Source organism: Saccopteryx leptura, chromosome 12, assembly GCF_036850995.1.
Source record: "Saccopteryx leptura isolate mSacLep1 chromosome 12, mSacLep1_pri_phased_curated, whole genome shotgun sequence".
Classification (NCBI taxonomy): Eukaryota; Metazoa; Chordata; class Mammalia; order Chiroptera; family Emballonuridae; genus Saccopteryx; species Saccopteryx leptura.
This window is the reverse complement of record NC_089514.1, coordinates 567327-590049: the sequence shown is the minus strand read 5'-3', so window position 1 is coordinate 590049 and position 22723 is coordinate 567327. Positions and strand designations below refer to the sequence as shown.

Genomic DNA, 22723 nt, shown 5'->3' with positions numbered 1-22723 from the left:
GAGATTCACTGCGAGGGTCCCTATCACACTGCGAGGGTCCCTATCATAGCCTGCACACTAGTTTGAGCCCCATGAATGAACACTTTTGTAGATTAAGACAGTTAAACATTGGCAGTTTTGTGTTGTTCAACTGTAAGTACTGTCATCATTAAATAGATGCTCACTGGACACGAGAAGGGAAACAGAGGGGCAGGGAGTGGAGGGGAGCTCGCTCGGACTCGGGGACAGAGCAGGGTGTAAGTGTGGCCTCATGCACATGTGTGTGTGCCTGAGTGTATGGGAACATCTGTGTGGGGCAGGGGGCGATACCTGAGCATAGCTGCCAAAGCCCAGAGGCTGCAGCTTGGGCAGCCACAGTGCAGGTGGCCAGGGCACAGGTGGGAACACCCTGACCACCCTCCACCCTCCAGAGCTGCCCCCACCCAGTCAGCGATCAGCGATGAGGATGCCCCTCAGGGTCCCGGCATAAAAGAACAGCCCTCAACGCCCCAGGACTACCGACCTCCGGTAGAAAGAGGACCTTCCCTCTGCGCTGCATGCAGTAGTATGTGGTCCGGGTGGGTCCCCTGGCCACCCTCATACCCGGGCCCCTTGGGAGTGAATGGCTTTGGGGGCAGTACCCGACAGCCAGGACAACATCCGTGCTGCAGTACCAGCCTTAGAACCCCATCAGGCGGGCCCATTACCCATTTCTCAAGACAGAAGCTGTGGACCGATGGGCAGCTTGCCCGGGAGGACCCAGTGAGGTGGCCCCACCTCTGCTGAGGGGAGATGGCAGAGGTCCTCTGATGACCTCAAAGGCACACTCAGGGCACACTCAGATCGTCCCAAGAGCTCCCTAAAGGAGCCTCCTCCTTGCACCCCAGCTTTGGGGTAGACTGTGTAGCCACGGCAGGGCCCAAAGGCTGGCTGCACGGAGCTAAGGCCCCACCACTGCCTCCTGTCTGCTCACATCAGCCTAGGTGCCAGACACAGCCCACTGTCCACGGGGGCAGCCTGGGCAGAGCGCAAGGTTGAGCAAGTGGCGAGACCCAGCACCTGTCCCTCAGGACCTCCTGGGTGCTGCCCTCCTCTGGCCAAGGCTCATCTTGGCACAGCGGCTGACCCGACGCTGCAGGATCTGTCCCCAGCGCTCCGTTCGATGCAAACTCACTCCTCAGCAGAGATGCAGGCTGCGTCCGACAGGGCCCCGCCCAGCCCCGCCCCCCAGCCCGTACCTGTCTTCAGGACCACCAGGTGCGAGGAGTCATCCCGCACATAGGACACAGCGGCGATGTCGTGGATCGGGACCCTGAGGATGGTGTCCTCCCCGTCCCTCCAGGCCAGCTTGACGTTGTAGGCAGACAGGCTGATGACCGCGTCGTGCTCCTGGGTCAGGTGTCCGGGGAGTTGGTGGGCTCTCTGGAAGGGACGAGGGGCATCAGATGTGCTAAGACCCTAGGGCCCCTCATGCTCACCAGAAGGGTCCTCTGGAAATGCCGTCAGATTCAGGTGTGGTTTGGACACTGAGCGTGTGAACTAGGGAATCGGCCCAGAACCACAGGCATGTCTGGGGAATAGTCACGTTCAGGCTGAGGGACCAGGCATGATGGGGCTGGGTCACCTCTCAAGGCAACGAAGGCCCAGGTCAAAGGACCAGGAGCTGCTGTCAGAGTGTAAGTGTTGGAAGTCAGGGTTAGGAGGTGAAACAGGCCAAGAACTAGAGGTCAGAACTAGAGGGGAAGCAGGTCAAGGGTCAGAGGTCAGGGTTAGGAGGTGAAACAGGCCAAGAACTAGAGGTCAGAACTAGAGGGGAAGCAGGTCAAGGGTCAGAGGTCAGGGTTAGGAGGTGGAACAGGCCAAGGGTTGGAGACTAGGGTCGGAAGGCGGGTTACCTTTGCATTGTCTATGAAGTGCAGGATCTCAGTCCTACTGGACGGGTTCAGGTACCCTGGAATGGACGTTAACTGACCTAAGTACTGAGAGAGAGCAGAGAGAAAATATGAGAAAGGGGCTCCACCAGCAGCGGCTGGGCCGCCAGAACACCCAGCCTCACGGCCCCACCAGTCCGCTGTCTCAGGCGGCTGCAGCGCGGCCCAGCGCCTCGAGCTCCGGAGACACCTCTGCGCAAACACATCCACACCGCCCGCCGCACTGCTTCGTGCCGTCACCAAAGCCCCCAGGCCCGCAGCCCGACAGCACTGCCACCGTCATCGAGGGCGGCAGGGGAGGAGCGCGGACAGGTGAAGTGACAAGTGCCCACAGCACAGCTCACCAGGGACCCCCTGCCATGCGGGGGAGGTCTGAGTGTGCCACACATGGGTCACCGGTGTCCCTGTCACATTTCTACCCCTGCCACGGCTTTTCACGTGTTTTTAATGTTCACAATTTCCTCCCAGAGCAGACCGCCCTCAGGACTTCTCAGCCTCTCAGACTCACTGTTACAAAGGGGTGACCTAGGCCTGACCTGTGGTGGCGCAGTGGATGAAGCATCGACCTGGAAATGCTGAGGTCGCCGGTTCGAAACCTTGGGCTTGCCTGGTCAAGGCACATATGGGAGTTGATGCTTCCAGCTCCTCCCCCCTTCTCTCTCTCTCTCTCTCTCTCTTTCTCTCTCTCCCTCTCCTCTCTAAAATGAATAAATTTTTTAAAAAATTTTAAAAAAAAAGGGGGTGACCTGGACTTCCGTCCCCTGTTCAACACATAAGACAAGACACTCAGGTGTCCTCAGCCCATCCGCACAAGAACACCCAACACACTCAGAGCCAGAAACTCTTCCCAGATCCACCCGACAGCAAGGTCACAGGGGTCGCAGGGGCCACAGCTCCCTGGCGGGGGCACTGGGAAGGAAACTGACCGAGCACTGAACACAGGAGTGGGTCTGAGACAAAAGCCACGGGCCAGGCGCATGGCAACAACAAAACAGACAAACTGGCTTTCATGAAAAATTTTAAATGCTGTTATCAAGAGACATTCTCCACGCAGTCAAGGCAACCAGCAGGCTGCAGAATTGGAGAAAATATTTGCAAACCAGGTACCTGATAAGGGGTTCATGTCCAGAATATATAGAGAACTCCTAACACTCAACAATGAAAACACCTGATGCCAAAACAGGCAAAAGACTTGAATAGACATTTCTCCAAAGATAACACAGCCGGCCAACAAGCCCTAGGAAGACACTCAGCATCACACCACAGTGAGACACTTCTGTACACCCCTCAGGATGGCTACTAGCCCCCCCAAAAAAAATAAACAAGAAAAGAGAGCACCTGAGCTGTGGTGGCGCAGTGGATAGAGCGTCGACCTGGAACTCTGAGGTCGCCGGTTCAAAACCCTGGGTGTCAGGAGCCAATCAACGACTGCTGGCTGACAAGGTCACAGCAGGAGAAGACCCACAACTGCTGGCTGACAAGGTCACAGCAGAAAAAGATCAAAAACTGCTAATTAACAAAGTCACAGCAGAGAAAACCAACAGCTGCTGGTTGACAGAATCACCGCAGTGAAGACCAATGGCTGCGGGTTGACAAAGTCACCGCAAAGGAAAGGCACAACGATACTTCCCCCTTTGACTTTTTGAATTAATCTGGCCTTATATCCCCCCTTTTTCTGGGTGTGTGCTATTATTTGTGACACAGGAATAATAGTACCGTGCTTTCCCTGTAGATTTGTAGTAATTTCTTTGAAAATGAGACAGAGGGTGTGAGTTCCACAGAAAAGCCTGTAAGCCCCTTGAACTGGACTCATAAACATAAGAGGCTGGCCATGATATCCCTCGTTAAGGGTTAAGTTTGTAGGAGAATTTCTTCTTAATCATGTTAGAAAGAATAGATTGTGACTTGTGCATGAATAGGAGGCAGTGGCTGTGCAAAGCACCTTTCGGCCTTCACTTAATTCATCATTTTTTCTCCCTAGCCTTTTCAGGTGATAGAGTAGAGAAACATTCCTTTCTTCTTGCTTATTTAATCTGCAAATAGTAATACACTCTAAAAAGAATATAGTTAGAATTTACTAGTGTGCGAATATAGTAAATAAATAAAATTTGACTAGACAATAGAATCTTAGGTAAGGTGTTATGGAATGGCCCGTTGCATGGCTTGGAATGGAAACGCAGTCAGCAAGAAAAGAATATTTTGCTAAGAGAATTGTTTTATGACTGAAGGCAGTTGCTGGGCTTTCTCAGTGAGACACTCTCATGAGATTTATATACTTTCCCAAAATTCTTTCTTCAGATAATGAGAGGTATGGAGGGGCATCCATAATAGAAGCAATAGCAATTAATGTCTTCTAAAATTATGTTGCTACTAAGCTATCTTACAAGTGCACTCTATATATCTTTAAGTAAAAGTTACTCTTAATGTTATATCAATTTCTTAATGGGCAAGCCTTTTGTTATCTTGTGAGAAAAGTCAGGACACTGCATAAACTCAAGGCCATTTGCCTGAGCAAGTGGTGGTCCTTTGCTAATCCTTAATAATTTTGTCTGTTAATCTCTCTCTGCCCCTTGACTCACAACAACAGTAAAGTTGAGTTATTAATTAGTACTAATCCTTTAAAAGCTTTTACCAATGTTGTTATCGCTATTCAAATTATTTTGTAGTTATACTTTGAATAATTTGCCACCTGATTTGTAGTTTATAAATATAAATTAACTGTTATCTGGAAACATGTAAACATAGTGAAACAGAAGCAATGATTAATACCATGTAATTGTAACTTGATGTGTGTGTATAAAAAAGGAGCTATACAAGCATTTGGCAGAGATGCCTGGCAGTAAATGCTAACTAGAGAATAAAGAGAAAGAAAAGAATTCGGCTCTCTCACTTGATTTTGCCAACGCCGTCTCCTCCTGTGGGACCCCTGGATCCCCCCCGGGGCTGGACCCCGGCACCTGGGCTTGCCTGGTCAAGGCACATATGGGAGTTGATGCTTCCTGTTCCTCCCCCATTTCTCTCTCTCTCTCTCTCTCTCTCTCTCAATAAAATCTTTAAAAAAAATAATAAAAATTTAAAAAACAAGATGCTTGGCCCAGAGATGCTTGGCGGCACTGGAGTCCTCAGCACTGGGGGTGGAAGGTAAGATGTCCCTGCTGTGGGAAACGGTATGGACGACCCTCAGAGAGTTACAAACAGGACCACCACACAACCCAGCAGCTCCACTTCTGATTCATCCACGAGAACTGAAGGCAGGGAGTCGAAGAGGTACGTGCCCATCTGTGTTCGCAGCACTGCTCACAGCAGCCAAAACAGGGCAACAGCCCAAGTGTCCATCAAGGATGAAGGCTGTAAATACCCTGTCTAACACGCAGCTCTGAATAAATGAAGTTGTCAACGGATGAGTGATCAACTAATAGCTCTGCTACTAATTGATTTACTTTTCTTCAATAAAGTGGCATAAACAGGCCCTGGCCAGTTGGCTCAGCGGTAGAGCGTTGGCCTGGCGTGCGGGGGACCCGGGTTCGATTCCCAGCCAGGGCACATAGGAGAAGCACCCATTTGCTTCTCCACCCCCCCTCCTTCCTCTCTGTCTCTCTCTTCCCCTCCCGCAGCCAGGGCTCCATTGGAGCAAAGATGGCCCGGGCGCTGGGGATGGCTCCTTGGCCTCTGCCCCAGGCGCTAGAGTGGCTCTGGTCACCGCAGAGCATGCCCCGGAGGGGCAGAGCGTTGCCCCTGGTGGGCGTGCCGGATGGATCCCGGGCGGGCGCATGCGGGAGTCTGTCTGACTGTCTCTCCCCGTTTCCAGCTTCAGAAAAATACCAAAAAAAAAAAAAGTGGCATAAACAAACAAAAAACACAGATAAGGAAATAAGGTGTGGCCACTCTCATGTGGGGTGTGACGCAGACTTTACGGGAGGGATTCTGAAGCCTGCAGCTGCGTGGCTGGACCTTGAGGACATGGTGCCAAGTGAAATAACCAAACACAGGACCAAGTCTGCATGATCCCCACTCTGAGAAGGCCCCTGGAAGAGTCAGACTCGTAGACAGAAAGTAGAGGGTGGTGTCGGGCCAGGGGGAGGGCGGGGAGGCGACGGTGTTCGATGGGGACGGAGGTTGTTTGCAGGATGGAGAGTTCTGTGGAGACGCTTCACGATGTGAATGGGGTGATACCACTGCAACAGACTGAAGACGAGGAGTTGCACGTGGGTTAGTTTTTTCTAAGTTTCATATTTTACCTTTATGTCCGCGACCCACTTTGAGATGATTTCCTATGAGGCGACTCAGGGTCGGGGCTCATTTCTCTGTGGGGTCTGGTGGCTCCAGCACCGTGTGTGGAGAAGCCTGACCTCCTCTGTGGACCCTGGGCACAGCCACATGGGTCTGTGTCAGTGCCGCTGGTCTGGGCCAGCCCCTCTGCTGACACCCTGTGCCCTCACCACGGTGGCTCCGAGATCAGCCTGTGCTTCCCTCATTGTTTCCCTTTCTCAAAACCATTTCAGCTCCCCCCTTCTGTCTGTTGCCTTAACAATCTTGTCTACATCTACAAAACAATGCTGCTGTGGCCCTGGTCCCAGTGTGGGGCGGCTGCGGTCCAGGCTGCGTTTCCAGGCCCTGAGCTGGTCTGCATCCATCTGTCCGGACCGTGGATGCTTCTGCAGCACGGCGCACCTGTCCGCACAAAGCCCACACATGTCGGTGCCTGGGGGTGGGCACCTCCAGCTCCACGAGCAACGTGAGTGGCCTCACACTTCCCTGCGGGGGGCCAGCTGCACCGGCCCCTGTCCAGGCTTCCGGCCTCATGGATCATGGCCGTCTCCTTCCTGTACTCTCTGGCCCCCTGGCACTGTGCCTAGTCACTCACCTACTTTCACTGCACTGAGTTTGGGGGGGGGGTGACTGTGCAAAGTGTCCGGGGCTCAGGCTTTGACAGAACCCCCGAGACTGCGTCTGGGCGGTGATCACAATACACGGAGCAGCGAACCCTCAACCAAGGAACCAAAACACAGGGTCGGCCGGCGAGCAAGGCAGCCCCCACCACCACCAAGAGCCGGGGCGGGGGCTGGCGCCATGCTGGCGGACAGGACACTGCAGCTGTGGTGGTGGTGTGGGTGGTGGGGCCAGCGGGCGGCGCTGGCGGGCACTGACCTTCACCTCCTTCTCAATGTAGTCGCTCAGCAGCCTGTCGGGCTCCACGCGCTCCGGCAGGGACAGCACCACCGTGTGCAGGGGCCGCCGCTCTGTCACCTTCTCGTGGGCTTTCTTGTCTCTGCTCTTCTCCCCTTTGAGGAAGACGCGCTTGAACGGCGACACGATTCCAGGCTGCGGGCGGAAACAGCACCAGTGGGAGTGGGCACTGACCGCCGCTCTGCAGAGAGAGTGGCCGCCACCGCCACTGACCGCCGCTCTGCAGAGAGAGTGGCTGCCACCACCACTGACCGCCGCTCTGCAGAGAGAGTGGCTGCCACCACCACTGACACCCGCTCTGCAGAGAGAGTGGCCGCCACCACCACTGACCGCCGCTCTGCAGAGAGAGTGGCCGCCACCACCACTGACACCCGCTCTGCAGAGAGAGTGGCCGCCACCACCACTGACACCCGCTCTGCAGAGAGAGTGGCTGCCACCACCACTGACACCCGCTCTGCAGAGAGAGTGGCCGCCACCACCACTGACCGCCGCTCTGCAGAGAGAGTGGCCGCCACCACCACTGACACCCGCTCTGCAGAGAGAGTGGCCGCCACCACCACTGACACCCACTCTGCAGAGAGAGTGGCCGCCACCGCCACTGACCGCCGCTCTGCAGAGAGAGTGGCCGCCACCACCACTGACCACCGCTCTGCAGAGAGAGTGGCTGCCACCGCCACTGACCGCCGCTCTGCAGAGTGGCTGCCACCACCACGTCCCCAGGCACACGGCGGCTGTGCTGGGCTGCCAGGGAACCACCAGACACCCACAGCGTGGGCGGGGCATTCACAGCTCACAGACACTTGGAAGGTCAAGTTCCCAGTGGGCAGGAAGAGGGCAGAAAGGTAGACTCCTCCCAGACAACAAGAACATAGCATCTTCCAACCCTCCAGGCTCCGCAGGTCGGTTCACTGCAGGACCTCTGAGAGGGGGCGGGTGTGGCCAAGGCCATGGAGTCGGCAGTCGACAGCGGAAGTCTCCCTGCCTCCCCTCGTTGTAGGAACAGAGTACATGCCCCCTCTGCTCGCCCTTCCTCCTGCCAGACTCGGGGGGCTCTGGGCTCAGGGACCAGTCCCTGGGTGACCGTACACGCTGGTCAGTCTGGACGGGTCGGAGGCTCACCCTGCAGACACAGTAAGTGTGCACAGCTAGGATGGGGCAGGACAGAGGCTAGCGTGTCTGCCTGTAACCGCAGGAAGCCCTGCGTGCTGCCAGGCAGGTGTCCAGCCACACAGCGGTCACCACACAGACGCCAAGCATCACGGTCTCCGGTCATCCCAAACGAGCGTACACTCAGAGAAAACCGCCACCAACGGGCAGGAAGCACCCCCAAACACAGTGAAACCGGAACCAGAGCCCCACTCCGGACCATGAGTTGCCTTTCGTCCCTGGAGGACCCTGCAAACAGTGGCAGCCGGACCCACAGCAGGTCTAGCTCTGCCCGGCATGTACAGAAAGAGTAAAATTACACTTTGGCAACATTTGTTAAAATCTTCCCTTATTTCTCCTCTAGAGGGAAAATTCTGTCCTGTACCAATGCCACAGAAGATAGCACCCCCTCCCAGCCCCAGGGTACCCCCATTGGGGCAGCAGTAAGAGCTGGTTAATGCACATTTGTTTGGGGCCCAAGAGGGCCAGGCATCAGGAAGGCCCTGCAGGTGGATAAGACATCTTTCCCACCCTCATGGAGGTCACAGTCACACAGGGGACATGAGCCCGATGCAGGTGGACTTTTTCCTGATCTTTCCCACGGCTGCCAGGTGCCTTCCTGGTGAGCTGTGCTAAACCAGCCTGTTCTTAAGAATGTTGCCTGGGTGCCCAGGTCGACTGAGGACTGCGGAGCCAGCCCTCTGGCAGCTGCAGACTGGCAGGCACAGGGAGCCACTCCTGCACCCAGGTCCACGGACATGACCCTCAGACAAGCATGAACTCAGCTTTTTCAGGAAGAATGAGCAAGAGGGCACCCCAAGGTTTAGAACTGAGGTTGGTTTTGAACATGAAAATGTAAAGGGAAGTTCTGGTTGAAACAGTAAACAGACACCCCGAGTTCCAGGAAGTGACCATGGGTTAATTCACTGAGTCTGCAGAGCAACAGGTTTAACTGTGGCCGCAGGATACTGCGATGGAGCCCGCTGACCCAGAGTAGCCTGTCAGGAGCTGTGGACGCAGCAAGGAGCAGGACTCACCGGCCCTCAGACCTGAAGCGCGTCCACACAGCAGCCACTACACTGATGCGCCTGCTCCTCACGCGGGCGGTGTGGACAGTTTCAGGCCTGGGTCAGCGGCTGTGCGGGCGTTTTTTTCCTGATCTTTCCCCTAAGTTAACTCCCAAATTAGATCTCAGGTCCTACTTGAGCACAGTCCACACAGAGAAGGTTTATCCCGGGCCGCCCCTCATCCCTGAATTCAGATGCACGAACCCAACAAGGCACCAGTAGCTCCCCACCCGCCCCCACCGCCCGAGACCCGGAAGCCAGCGGGAGCCCTCCGCCATCCAGAGCAGGGACCCCGGGGTGGGGGGCCTAACGCCCGTCCCGAACAGGGACCCCGGGGTGGGGGTGCCTAACGCCCATCCCGAGCAGGGCCCCCGGGGTGGGGTGCCTAACGCCCATCCCGAGCAGGGCCCCGGGGTGGGGTGCCTAACGCCCATCCCGAGCAGGGCCCCCGGGGTGAGGGTGCCTAACGCCCGTCCCGAGCAGGGCCCCCCCCCCCGGGGTGGGGTGCCTAACGCCCGTCCCGAGCAGGGCCCCGGGGTGAGGGTGCCTAACGCGCCCGTCCGAGCAGGGCCCCCCCGGGGTGGGGTGCCTAACGCCCATCCCGAGCAGGGCCCCCGGGGTGGGGGTGCCTAACGCCCGTCCCGAGCAGGGCCCCGGGGTGACTGAGCAGGGCCCCCCCCCGGGGTGGGGTACCTAACGCCCGTCCCGAGCAGGGCCCCGGGGTGGGGGTGCCTAACGCCCGTCCTGAGCAGGGCCCCCCCCGGGGTGGGGTACCTAACGCCCGTCCCGAGCAGGGCCCCGGGGTGAGGGTGCCTAACGCGCCCATCCCGAGCAGGGCCCCGGGGTGGGGGTGCCTAACGCCCGTCCCGAGCAGGGCCCCGGGGTGGGGGAGCCCTCCGCCCATCCCGAGCAGGGCCCCGGGGTGGGGTGCCTAACGCCCACCCTGCCGCCTCTCTCCACGCAGGACCAGCACCCACCTCGCTCTCCATGGCACAGCCCTCCCGCCCGGCCGTCTGCCGGCGGAGGAATCGTGGTTCCTCCCCCCACGCTGACAGTTACTGTGCGTTCTGCTCTGTGCACTTCTGCTCTTGTTGAAAACTATGGTCAGAGGTTGGCCCTCCCTCTGAAAACCAGTGAAGGGACCGGAAGGACAGGAACCACAGCTTCCGTCTGTCTCCAGCTTAAAATAACGACGAAGAGGCAGCACCTTGACATCGGCAGCAAATCCGAAAAGACGCCAAGTAAGCCGCGCGCCTCCCTCAGGAAAAGGGCACGAGTGTGCACTGCCTGTCACACGGAAAATCTATTTATTTGTGTGTCCTTCCGGGCAAGCCATGGGCTTCAAACCAGCGGGACCTCAGCATTCCAGGTCGATGCTTTGTCCACTGCGCCACCACAGGTCAGGCCCTGCCTGTTTCCTTCTCTCAGGTCACAGGCCTTGGTTCTATTTTTAGGAGAACCTTAGCTAGGGGCTGTTCGTCTTTGTCCTGACTTGCTGTCTCTCACTCACAGTGATGTCCTCAGGGCTTTGCTGGTGGCTCTCGCCTCTGGATGTTGAGTAATAGGGAAGAAGCTTTGGCATCTCCCAAATCACTGAAGAACTGCCCATAGTTTTGTGCACCTGTGGATTATCTGTTTCTACTTACAGCTCTGACCGGAGGAGTCTAATCTGTTTCTTCCCACTCGCTCACCCCGCAATCTCACTGCCACTACTCACAGACCTCAAAGCCGCAGGGCCACCTCCCCACACCCGCGGTCACCTGGGGAGCAGAGCTGTCTCTGCAAGTCCTGTTCCTGCGGTGGCTCACAGCACAGCCCGACCTGCTGTGACCTCCCTCCTGTCCTTCCTTTTGCAGAATTTTTCAGGCTGTTCTTCTTGTTAGTAACATAGATGAGTGTTAAGTGGGCTAGTTCCAGAAAAAAGCCAATGGTGTTTTTATTGAGATCACATTATAAATTAACCCAGGAAGACAGACAGTCACATGCCACCATCCCCTTTCCATTTCAAGCCCATGGGGGGCCTTGAAGGAGTCCTTCTCAGAAAAAGGTCCCTCTCTAAGACAGAACCCAGACACCTCCACAGACAGGTGGCCACGCATGACCTGGCCCCAGAAAGCGAGGATACTACACTCCCACACGGCTGGCTGGGCAGGGCCTCACCAAGGTCACAACCATGAAGGCTGCCGGTGTCTGCATCAGAGCTTGTGAGCTGCCCACAGCCCAGTGCCCTGGACACCATGACCGAGGGGCGTTGTCTGGGCTCCTCCCTGTGGGACAGATGTGACACCCTCTCCGAGCACTGAGTCTTCATTAGCCCATCAAGCGCCCACAGGAAACACTGCTGGGAACAACACCATGGCAGCCTGACCCATGGCGACAGGAGACCAGAAGAGGCCCCTGTGGCCAACCTGTCCCGTCCCACCCTGGGGAGCAGGTAGGTGGGAGTGTGACAGAAGCCATACAGGAAAGAGACACCGAGGAGCCGCTGAATGTGGGGGTGGGCAGCACACACGTGACACTGTTTCTTAGTGACACCACCTGAGCATTAATTCTGAAGAGGGGACCCAGGAGTGCCTTGTGCTATTCTTGCAATTTTTTCTCAAATTTGGAATTATTTCAAAATAAAAGTCTTTAAAACATGCATCAAAACAACACACATTTTACAAGTACACACACAAAAGGAACTCCACTATGTAGCTTAGGACAGTTGCCAAAAGGGGGCCCTGATGGAGGAGTGGGGTTGGGGACAAAGGAAAGAGCAGGTGAAGGAATAAGTGAAACAAACAGGAAGCCCAGAGAGGCCTGGGGGGGGGGGGGGGTGGGGGGCGTCAGACACGCCTCCAGCTCAGCCCTCTCTGTCTGAGGCCCAATCACGGGAGGAGGAGGAGGCAGGGAGACAGACGCCCGTCCCTGCTGAACGAGGCAGCCAGGGTCACAGAGCCTCTTCTGAGAAGGTCACATCATCCACGCCCTGTCCCCAAAATGAATGTGGTGCTGGGGAGCCAACGACAAGTTCCGTGGATGTGTGGGACCCCGACCTGCAGGGTGCCAGAGGGATGTGGTCCCCAGGAAAGTCCTGGACGTGTGTCTGCCTCCCTGCGGACACCAGGGATAAAGCACCGCTAGCAAGATGCGCTCCACAGGCGTTCCTGCCTCTGTCGGTTGTGACGACATAGCAGTGCAGAGAGCAAACTGGTGGGGGGCACCCTACACAGACAGAGGGGGTCCCCCCCCCCGGAAACGAGGCCCACAGATGGCTCCTCATCACGTGTATTAAAACACAACAGGCCCCGGCCGGGTCTCTTGATTGGGCAAAGTGTTGTCCCGACACGCCAAGGTTGCGGTTGGATCCCCAGTTGGGGCGCAGATAAGAATCAACCAATGAACTCACAAATAAGTGGAACAGCAATTTCCACTCTCTCTAAAAAAAATAATAATAAATTTAAAAAACACAACGGAACCTCCTGGAGGATCTCCAGAGCCAGGAGAACCAGTGACCTGAGTCCTCAGCCTCCTCCAGGGCTAACTCACAATTCCCGACTTCCCCGGAAGGCAGCTCCGGCCCCGCTGCTGCGCTCCGCACCTGCCAGATGCGGCTGCAGACTGTGCAGCTGGGGCGCAGCAGCCCGGCCGGCCGGCAGGCGGCGACGTGGAGTCGGGACGAAGCGGGTTTGGGGGGGGCCGCTGCAGAACCCGCTCCCAGTGCCTGCTGCTCTGGGCCCTTCCAGCAGCACTCAGGACCCCCGACCTCCCGGCAGAGACCCCACAAGGCGGGGGCAGCACCCCAGGGAGCACGGCACACAGCGGCACTAGGGAAGTGTCTGAAATGAACATCCGGGGAAGTAAGACAGGGCACCACCAGAGCAGCGCGCACAGAAGAGCCGCTGAGAAGCTCTGATAATCGCAGCTTTTAGTGGGAAGAACTTTTTCATGATTTTTCCTTGAATATGCTTTCCTATTTTTTCTGAATTGTAAATGTATTATTATTTTTTAAGATTTATGGATTTTAGAGAGAGAGGAGAGGGGTGGGGATGGAGTGAGAAGCATCAGCTCGCAGCAGCTTCCCATATGTGCCCTGACCAGGCAGGCCTGGGTTTCTTTTGATTGTGCGTGCGTGCGTGCGTGCGTGCGTGCGTGTGAGAGAGAGAGAGAGAGAGAGACAGAAACAGAGAGAGGGACAGACAGGAAGGGAGGGAGATGAGAAGCATCAATTCTTTGTTGCAGCACCTTCCTTGTTCATTGATTGCTTTTTCATATGTGTCTTGACCTGGGGGCTACAGCAGAGCCAGCGACCTCTGGGCTCAAGCCAGAGACCAGGGGTCATGTCTGTGATCCCACGCTCAAGCCAGCGACCTCGGGGTTTCAAACCTGGGTACTCCATGTCCCAGTCTGACACTCTATCCACTGGTCAAGTATAAATGTATTTTTTAGTACAAAAGAAAGTTTCAGTTCATTTTGGAAAATAAAATCCAAAATTATTAGCAAATGCCGTCTTCATCTATCAACTGGGCAAACATTCAACAGTTTAGGAAAGTGCTATACAGGCGAGGTTATTGGAAAACGAGCATTCTCATCATTAATTGCTGCTAAGAATAAAAATCGGTACAAGTACTACGAGGAACACCTTGTCAACATCTACTAAAAGGACAAATGTACGTAAACTGACTGCATTTTCGGGAATTAATCCCATAGATCAGTGGTTTTCAACCTTTTTATGCTTCAGGACCAGTGAAAATAGAAAAATTATTTCAGGGACTATGAAGGCAGAAATACCCTGAGCATAAGCAAATTCAACTAAGATCATTGGGTCTCTAATCTTCTCCAACATCAGGGTAGTAACTTTGTGGCTGAGTTCTGGTCCATGCACCAGCAGTTGAAAAACACTGTCACTTGAGAAATGTTAGTAGAGGGCTGATGTCTACATTTCTAGTTAAAGCAAAATGACAACCGTCGATAAACAGTCTGCTGTTTAGATGAGTTCTACTAAGCCACAGGAGGAAATATCATTCATCCCTGAAGAGGAATAAAGAAACTATGCAACCATAATGAAAGATCTCCAGAAAGTAGTGTCAAGAAAAAATAGCTCCTAAAATGTCTGTAGGGCCACAATCGAGTAGATTGTTCCAGAATAACCCTCCCACAGACGAGGTTATCAACTCCAGGGCCTCAGAGTAATAACACACCCCAGCAGCAATAAGCACCTCTGCTGACCAGACCTGAGTTTCCAAATACCTTTCCCACGGAGAGCGGCCAGAGCTGCTCGGCCAAATGCCCAAGTCAGGGCTGGGGCAGGAAAGGAGCCAATTAGCCTGAAACTGCGTTGTAGCAAATGTAAGCTAGAGCTCAAAGAATAGTGGGGGCTTGTCAGAAGGCCCCAGACATACGACAACATGAAGGGACTCAACGTGACTGAGCAGTACTTAGAAATGGTTAAGATGTAAATTGTATGTTATGGGATTTTTTACCACAACTAAAAATAAAGATACCAGAGGCAGCTTAAAGTTCTCATGCTGGCTGAGTTTGGGACAGTTTGAGCCTCAAATAAATAATGAGAGTAAAGGATTACAGTTGTGAGTAAAATCAGAGTAAGGAGAACTTTAAAATGGAGAAACCTGCCTGGCTGGTGGCACAGTGGGTAGAAAGGGCGTCAACCTGGGACCCAGGTTCATAACCAGCTTGAGCACAGACTTGCCAGCTTGAGCACAGTGTTGCTGGCTTGAGTGTGGGATCATTAACATAATCCCAAGGTCACTGGCTTGAGCAAGGGGTCACTGGCTCAGCCTGAGTCCCCCGTGCCCCTCATCAAGACAGGTATGAGAAGCAATCAGTGAACTAAAGTGACGCGGCTATGAGTTGATGCTTCTCATCTCTCCCTTCCCGTCTGTCTCTCTCACTAAAAACAAACAAAATGGAGAAACCTGACAAATGACCACGTGGACACCACCAAAAACAGGCTAATTACCACTCAGCAAGTTTGGGAGGGTCTGTGACCCCAATGGCAATGCTGGATTGATGTTGTGACGGTCTCATTAGGAGAGGTTGGCGGGCCCTTGCATCCAGGGAACACACACTAAAAATAGAAGTTCCTGGGGCACTGTGGCAGCAATGTATTCTTTGTATTATTATTATTATTATTGATTTTAGAAGGAAATATCAATTTGTTGTTTCACTTATTTATGCATTCATTGGTTGATTCTTGTATGTGCCCTGTCTGGGGATCACACCTGCAACCTTGGCATATTGGCTAGGGCCACAATTTATCCTTAAATGATGCAGAAATGTTAACAATTGGGGAATCTGGGTAGAAGTATATAGGTGCTTTGTGTACCATTTCTGCAACTTCTATATAAATATGAAATATTCCAGCCTGACCAGGTGGTGGCACAGTGGATAGAGCATTGGACTGTGATGTGGAGAACCCAGGTTTAAAACCCTGAGGTCACTAGCTTGAGCTAAAGGTCACTGGCTTGAGCGTGAAATCATGGACACAACCTCATGGTTGATGGCTTGCGCCCAAAGGTCACTGGCTTGAAGCTCAAGGTTGCTGGCTTGAGCGTGGGATCATAGACATGACCCCATGGGCTGCTTGAGCCCAAAGATCACTTGCTTGAAGCCCAAGGTCGCTGGCTTGAGCAAGGGGTCACTCACTCTGCTGTAGCCCCCCAGTCAAGGCACATATGAGAAAGCAATCAATAAAAAACTAAGGTGCTGCAACAAAAAATTGATGCTTCTCATCTCTCTCCCTTCCTATCTATCCCTATCTGTTCCTCTCTCTGTCCCTATCACTCACACACACACACACACACACACACACAATTATTCCAATATAAAAGCATGAAAATCAATTATTTAAAGCAAAATAATGTTGGGTTTATAACATGTATTGATATATAAATTATTGAAATAAAACATATGCCAATGTGATAGGAAGACATATAAGTCTTCTGAAAGTATGGCTGTAAGGTTCTTCCATTAGATTAGAAATGGCACAGCGTAACTCATGACAACCTATGACAAGTTATGGATGCGCAGTGTCACCCTAGAGGGGACACAGCTAAAGAGCAGTTAGCAAAAGAACGGAATACTAAAAATACTCAAACCAAAAGAAGACAGACGAGGAACAACACACACACACACCCGCAAACAGCAAGACGGTAGACACAACCATATCGACAAACATACTCAGGTAAATGGCAGAAGTTTTATCTGAACAATAAAAAGTAAGATATAACAAGTTACCTAAACAATACTCTGGTTATAAAAGATGCAGTTTATTTTTTCCCCAGGTGATTCTGAGAGCACAGTTATTAAAGCTGGGGACAGTGAAACAAGGACGGGCTTAGGATGGAAGAAGCCACAGGCCTGCCTGGGCGGGGGCTCAGCCAGGGACAAGCTGCCCGTGCCCACCGCTTCCCCGGCTGCAAGTCTCACAGGGTCCTTTGGAGTTGAGGGGATGCACAACCGTGGGGGAAGGAAAGGGGAGAAGGAAAGGCGTGGGCGTGCTCCTGGGAGGGACAGCACGTTAAAAGATGTGGTTTAAGTACAAAGCTATAGACATTTTGAAGACACACCCTGCAAATACACAGCACAAGGCTGGTGTGCCTCCATTCACATCAGAGTCGATTCCAAAACAAGGGATATCATCAGAAATAAAGATGACCGAAAGAGTCATTTCAATGACACATAATGATCCTAAATGTATATGTACTTAAGAACAGAGCCTCACAAACACATGAAACCAAAACTTATAGAACTGTAGGGGAAACCAAATAAAAAAATAACAAGATTTTAACACCGCCCCCACCCCAATAATTCACAGAATCAGCAGACAAACAGTCAGGAACAGTGTGGCAGGCCCTTACAGAGTTAAATACACAGTTACCATATTACTCAGCAATTCCACTCTTTGGTATTTACCCAAGAAGTGACAATGTCTCTGGCAGGGTGGCTCAGCACACCAAGGTCACGGGTTTGACCCTCCATTGATGATGAGAAACAATAAGTACACAACTAAGTGGAACCAGTTGATGTTTCTCTTCCTCTCTCCCTCTCTCCCTCTCTCCCCCCCCTCCTTTCCCCTCCCCTCTTTCTCTCCCTTCCTATCAATGGGGAAAAGAATTTTAATTTATATATATATAAAAGAATATATATATGAAATACATATATATGTATATATAAATATTTTATATATATTTATATTTATATTTTTTATATATATAAATACATATATATATGAAATAAATATATATATACATATATATATGAAAGAAGTGACAATGTATGTCCACACACTGACTTGTTCAAAAATGTTCATGCATCTTCTCCTAATAACACAAAACTGAAAAGAGCCCAGCTGTCTGACATAGGTGCATAGATGACCAGCTGTGGCAGACACACAAAAAATACCACCCAGCAATCCATGATGCTCACATTATAGGGGACCTCAAAGCATGAGACTGAGACAAGGGGCCTTTGTCCAAAAGAATATATCCATGTGAATCATGTGTATGAAGTCCTGGGACAGAACACACTAATCTAGACAGGACTGATTTTAGTGGAAGCAACTAGAACAGTGTTGTCTGGGAGGGGACCCCCTAAGAGGCACAGGGACTCTTTGGGTGAAGGCAGGGTCAGGGATACACAGGTGTATGCATTTGTCAAAATTTAGCTAATGTACATTTACAGTGGATAATTTTAAAGAAATACTAAACTCTAGTTAATGCTATGCATGCTGAGAGGTTAGATCAAAGTGAACTGATGTCTAATTTTTTGAAAGGCACCAGAAAAATAAGATGAGCTGATGGATGGGCAGAAGGATAAAGAGATGGGCAGACATGGGATAGAACAGCGTAGCAACATCAGTGGTAAATCTAGGTGGTGGATGTACAGGTATTTGCTGTAGAACTCTTTCAACCTGGTGTATTCTAAATTTTTCATAATAAAACGTTGGGGAGGGGGGTACTGGAAAAAGCAACAGCAGCTGTGTAGTCCTCTTCCAAGGAGGGGGCTGAAGACCAACAGCAGCGGAAAGATCGTGACCCGAGCCTGAAGTGGGTCTGACATTGAGGGAGCAATGGGCAGGTCGGCCCTGGCAGCTGGGTCTATCTCAGAACACAAAACCTCAAAGCTCTTTCTAGTGACACAGCAGCTGGCAGTAGTGACAGTTAGACACAGTCAGACCTGGAATGTTTCCTGATAGTGACATGTAAGGTAACACACCTGACACAGAGGTCTGTGCAAGGCATGAAATTAATAATACAGTGTGTCCCCACCAGGTAATCAAAATACTCTAAACCATACCCAACTACAGAATCAATGGTCACGACACACATGAATCATATTAGATTTAGAAAAAACTAGTGTGGAGCCTGACCAGGCAGTGGCGCAGTGGATAGAGCCTCAGACTGGGATGCAGAGGACCCAGGTTCGAAACCCTGAGGCCACCTGCTTGAGCATGGGCTCATGTGGTTTGAGCAAGGCTCACCAGCTTGAGCCCAAGGTCACTGGCTTGAACAATGGGTCACTTGGTCTGCTGTAGCCCCCCAGTTAAGGCACATATGAGAAAGCAATCAATGAACAACTAAGGAGCCGCAACAAAGAATTGATGCTTCTCATTTCTCTCCCTTCCTGTCTATCTGTCCCTATCTGTCCCTCTCTCTCTGCCTCTGTCTCTGTCATAAAAAAAAAGGGAAAAAACTAGTATGGAATTTTAACCTGGCCAGTGGATCTGTGGATAACCATCGTCCCAGCATGCTGGGTTAGACCCCCCCAGTCAGTGAGCACTCAAGTAAACGGAACAACTAAGTGGAACAATGAGCTGGTGCTTCTCTCTCTCTCTCATATCAACGGGAAATTTAAAAAAAAAAAAAAAAAAAAAAAGGCTGTAGAATAATAAAGAATCAAATAAATAAAAGTTCCTCCTTTCTTTTCTGTCACAAGTAACAACACAGGTGAACCTGCAGCTCCCACACCGAGGGAGGGACACCCTCACGGGGTTTACCTGACAACAGGAACACCCTCATCAGACTGCACTTTCAGAACTGCTCCTCCTTCCTCCTGAGCTACAAGCACAACCGCAGTTCACCATCCTAAGCCTCAAACAAAAGCCCAAATTCCAAAATCCGACTTATTAAGGATTGTTTTCCCGCACACATCTGATGCCTGCGATCAAATAGCTAATCCTGATAACCCCATGGGCGGCACTGCCCCGGCACCTAGGGAAACTGTAGCGTGTGGGCACCGGCTCAGGGTAAGAAAACGTGACATTGTATTTCTACTTGGTTGACAAATCCAGTCTCAGCTCCCTCCCACTGCCACCCAGGACACCTGAGCAGGCAGCGAGGGAAAGTGCTGCTCCAGCAGGGGCCGAGGGACAGACCAGCACTGACTGCGCTCAGGACAGTGACACGGGCACAGGGCTGTCCCGGGCCACATGACCACAGAAGAGTGCGTGTGGGTGGTCCTGCCACTCTGAATCAGATGTTTGTGTCTGGGACGATGGTGGAGACCAGGTCCTCAGACCTCCGGGCTACAGGGAGCCCATGTCCAAGCACACGGTCCCAGCCCGGCACCACCATACCAGATGCCCATCACATCAGCCAAGCATCCCCGGCTTACTTCAAAACACCCACTGCCCTAGTTGCCGGGCAGAGGACCAAACTGCGGCTCATGCAGCCAACACCCCTTCCCTCCAGGGCAGGGTTCCCAAGGTCTCTCTCCAGGGCGTAGAGATGGGCCTTCTCCCGTGCTCACATGGTCATCCCTCACGTGCACACCCTTGGGGTCTCTCTCCAGGGCATGGAGACGGGCCTTCTCCCGTGCTCACATGGTCATCCCTCACGTGCACACCCTTGGGGTCTCTCTCCAGGGCATGGAGACGGGCCTTCTCCCGTGCTCACATGGTCATCCCTCTTGTGCACACCCTGGGGGTCTCTCTCCAGGGCGTAGAGACGGGCCTTCTCCCGTGCTCACATGGTCATCCCTCACATGCACACCCTGGGGGTCTCTCTCCAGGGCGTAGAGACGGGCCTTCTCCCGTGCTCACATGGTCATCCCTCGCGTGCAGACCCTTGGGGTCTCTCTCCAGGGCGTAGAGATGGGCCTTCTCCCGTGCTCACATGGTCATCCCTCACATGCACACCCTTGGGGTCTCTCTCCAGGGCATGGAGATGGGCCTTCTCCCGTGCTCACATGGTCATCCCTCACGTGCACACCCTTGGGGTCTCTCTCCAGGGCATGGAGACGGGCCTTCTCCCGTGCTCACATGGTCATCCCTCTTGTGCACACCCTGGGGGTCTCTCTCCAGGGCGTAGAGACGGGCCTTCTCCCGTGCTCACATGGTCATCCCTCTTGTGCACACCCTGGGGGTCTCTCTCCAGGGCATGGAGACGGGCCTTCTCCCGTGCTCACATGGTCATCCCTCGCGTGCACACCCTTGGGGTCTCTCTCCAGGGCGTAGAGACGGGCCTTCTCCCGTGCTCACATGGTCATCCCTCGCGTGCAGACCCTTGGGGTCTCTCTCCGGGGCGTAGAGATGGGCCTTCTCCCGTGCTCACATGGTCATCCCTCACATGCACACCCTTGGGGTCTCTCTCCAGGGCATGGAGACGGGCCTTCTCCCGTGCTCACATGGTCATCCCTCGCATGCACACCCTTGGGGTCTCTCTCCAGGGCGTAGAGATGGACCTTCTCCCGTGCTCACATGGTCATCCCTCGCGTGCAGACCCTTGGGGTCTCTCTCCGGGGCGTAGAGACGGGCCTTCTCCCGTGCTCACATGGTCATCCCTCACGTGCACACCCTGGGGGTCTCTCTCCAGGGCGTAGAGACGAGCCTTCTCCCGTGCTCACATGGTCATCCCTCACATGCACACCCTTGGGGTCTCTCTCCAGGGCGTAGAGATGGGCCTTCTTCCGTGCTCACATGGTCATCCCTCGTGTGCAGACCCTTGGGGTCTCTCTTCCGGGCGTAGAGATGGGCCTTCTCCCGTGCTCACATGGTCATCCCTCACATGCACACCCTTGGGGTCTCTCTATCCAAGTTTCCTCTTCTGATAAGGACAGAGGTCATATGGAATGGGGGCCGCCCTATTGACCTCATTTAATCTTAATCACCTTGCTAAAGGCCCCATTTCCACAAACAGACACACACTGAGGTGCCTGTGTTAGGCTTCAGCACAGGAATCTGAGGGGACACAGTCCAGCTCCCCCCCCACCCCCCACCCCGGAGCAGAAGTGGCTGCAGACGTGCTCCGGACCCAGCTGTCAGGCCCTGACGATGTGCGACCTCACAAGGCTCCCTCCACACCTGGGCTTGGTGTCTTCGTAACAGAAAGGTTCCTTACTGGCTCTCATCAAAGCACGCTTCCTAATAGTCCCCCAGCTTGTCCTCTGAGCTCCGCGGCCACAGAACGCACTGTCTCCCAGCACATGCACTGGACATGCCGTCAGGGCCAGTGAACAGTCCTCGAGGAGCAGAAGACAAGCTCTGATCACTTCAGCTGCACTCAGGCCCCGACCAGATGCCCCCACAGACCTCCCCCACAAAGGTCAAGACAGGGTCTCCAGTTCCTCCTGATGCACAGGCACTGCCCCTCTTTCTGACTCTGCGAGAGCAGCTCACCTTCCAAACGAGACGCACTGTCCTCAGCCCTCTTCTCGCGGCACTAAGTGTGTTAGCAGCACTCAGGTCAATGAACCCGGTGCGTTCAGGCTCACCAGCTCATCCAGACTTCACTGCAGAGTGGAGTGAGCCCGGCTGTCAGGGTCACTGCCACCAGCAGCAACTACAGGGCCAAACTACTGGGTGCAGAAGGCACTTGTCCCCACCCCAGGGCGCCAAACGCTGTCAGCCTCTCACTTCAGATCGGCCTCCCTGCAGGGCTGGTGCCAAGAGAAACATCTGTCCAGGCACCAGCCTCCTCTCAAAGGACGCTCCGAGCAGTGACAGAGCACTGGACAGTCCCCATGTGCTCTGCAGACCTCCACTGTGACGGCCAGGAGGTCCCAGCAGCTGACTGAGGGGAGCAGGCAATGGACGGTTCCCTGTGTGGAAAATTTGTGAGCACATGATATTGTCTGATAGTGACTCCCCAAACCAGAGGGTGATGAGTCTCTGGACCTGTCCACAGGCCGCCTGACCCAGTCGTTGGCAGGCACTCCTGCCCTGCTCCTCTGGCCTCCTCACCCTGGGGTGCCACACTGCCACCCAAGGATCACTGTGACAGCTATGCAGCAGCAAAAATAAAACAAAGTATAGAGGCTCGGGTTCACCTTGCAAACCCACATTTCGGAAGTGAGGGCCACAGGATCAATTTAGCTATGAAAGCAAGTTGGCAGGTCATGGCCAATGGGTCTTTAAAATGAAAAAAACATAACAGAATTTTAAACAGAGTGCATAGCTCATAGGAGGGACCA

General features: G+C 53.4%; 2 protein-coding genes across 4 annotated transcripts in view; one reads left to right on the top strand and one right to left on the bottom strand.

The window, feature by feature from the left end:
- H2AZ2 (H2A.Z variant histone 2) overlaps nucleotides 1-22723 on the top strand; it is a 113295-nt gene that overhangs the window by 12172 nt on the left and 78400 nt on the right. The gene's annotated exons all lie outside the window — the stretch shown is intronic.
- Nucleotides 1-22723, bottom strand: part of CCM2 (CCM2 scaffold protein) — a 31714-nt gene that overhangs the window by 4780 nt on the left and 4211 nt on the right. The window contains exons 1-4 of one of the 2 annotated variants that reach the window (XM_066354431.1): nucleotides 10288-11090; nucleotides 7059-7232; nucleotides 1875-1958; nucleotides 1218-1401 (exon numbers count right to left, since the gene is read on the bottom strand). In XM_066354431.1, the coding sequence (XP_066210528.1) occupies nucleotides 1218-1401; nucleotides 1875-1958; nucleotides 7059-7232; nucleotides 10288-10299 (454 nt within the window). In that variant the 5' untranslated portion in view covers nucleotides 10300-11090. Of the gene's footprint in view, nucleotides 1-1217; nucleotides 1402-1874; nucleotides 1959-7058; nucleotides 7233-10287; nucleotides 11091-22723 lie in introns of those variants that run through there. The other variant, XM_066354430.1, reaches the window with a different exon arrangement.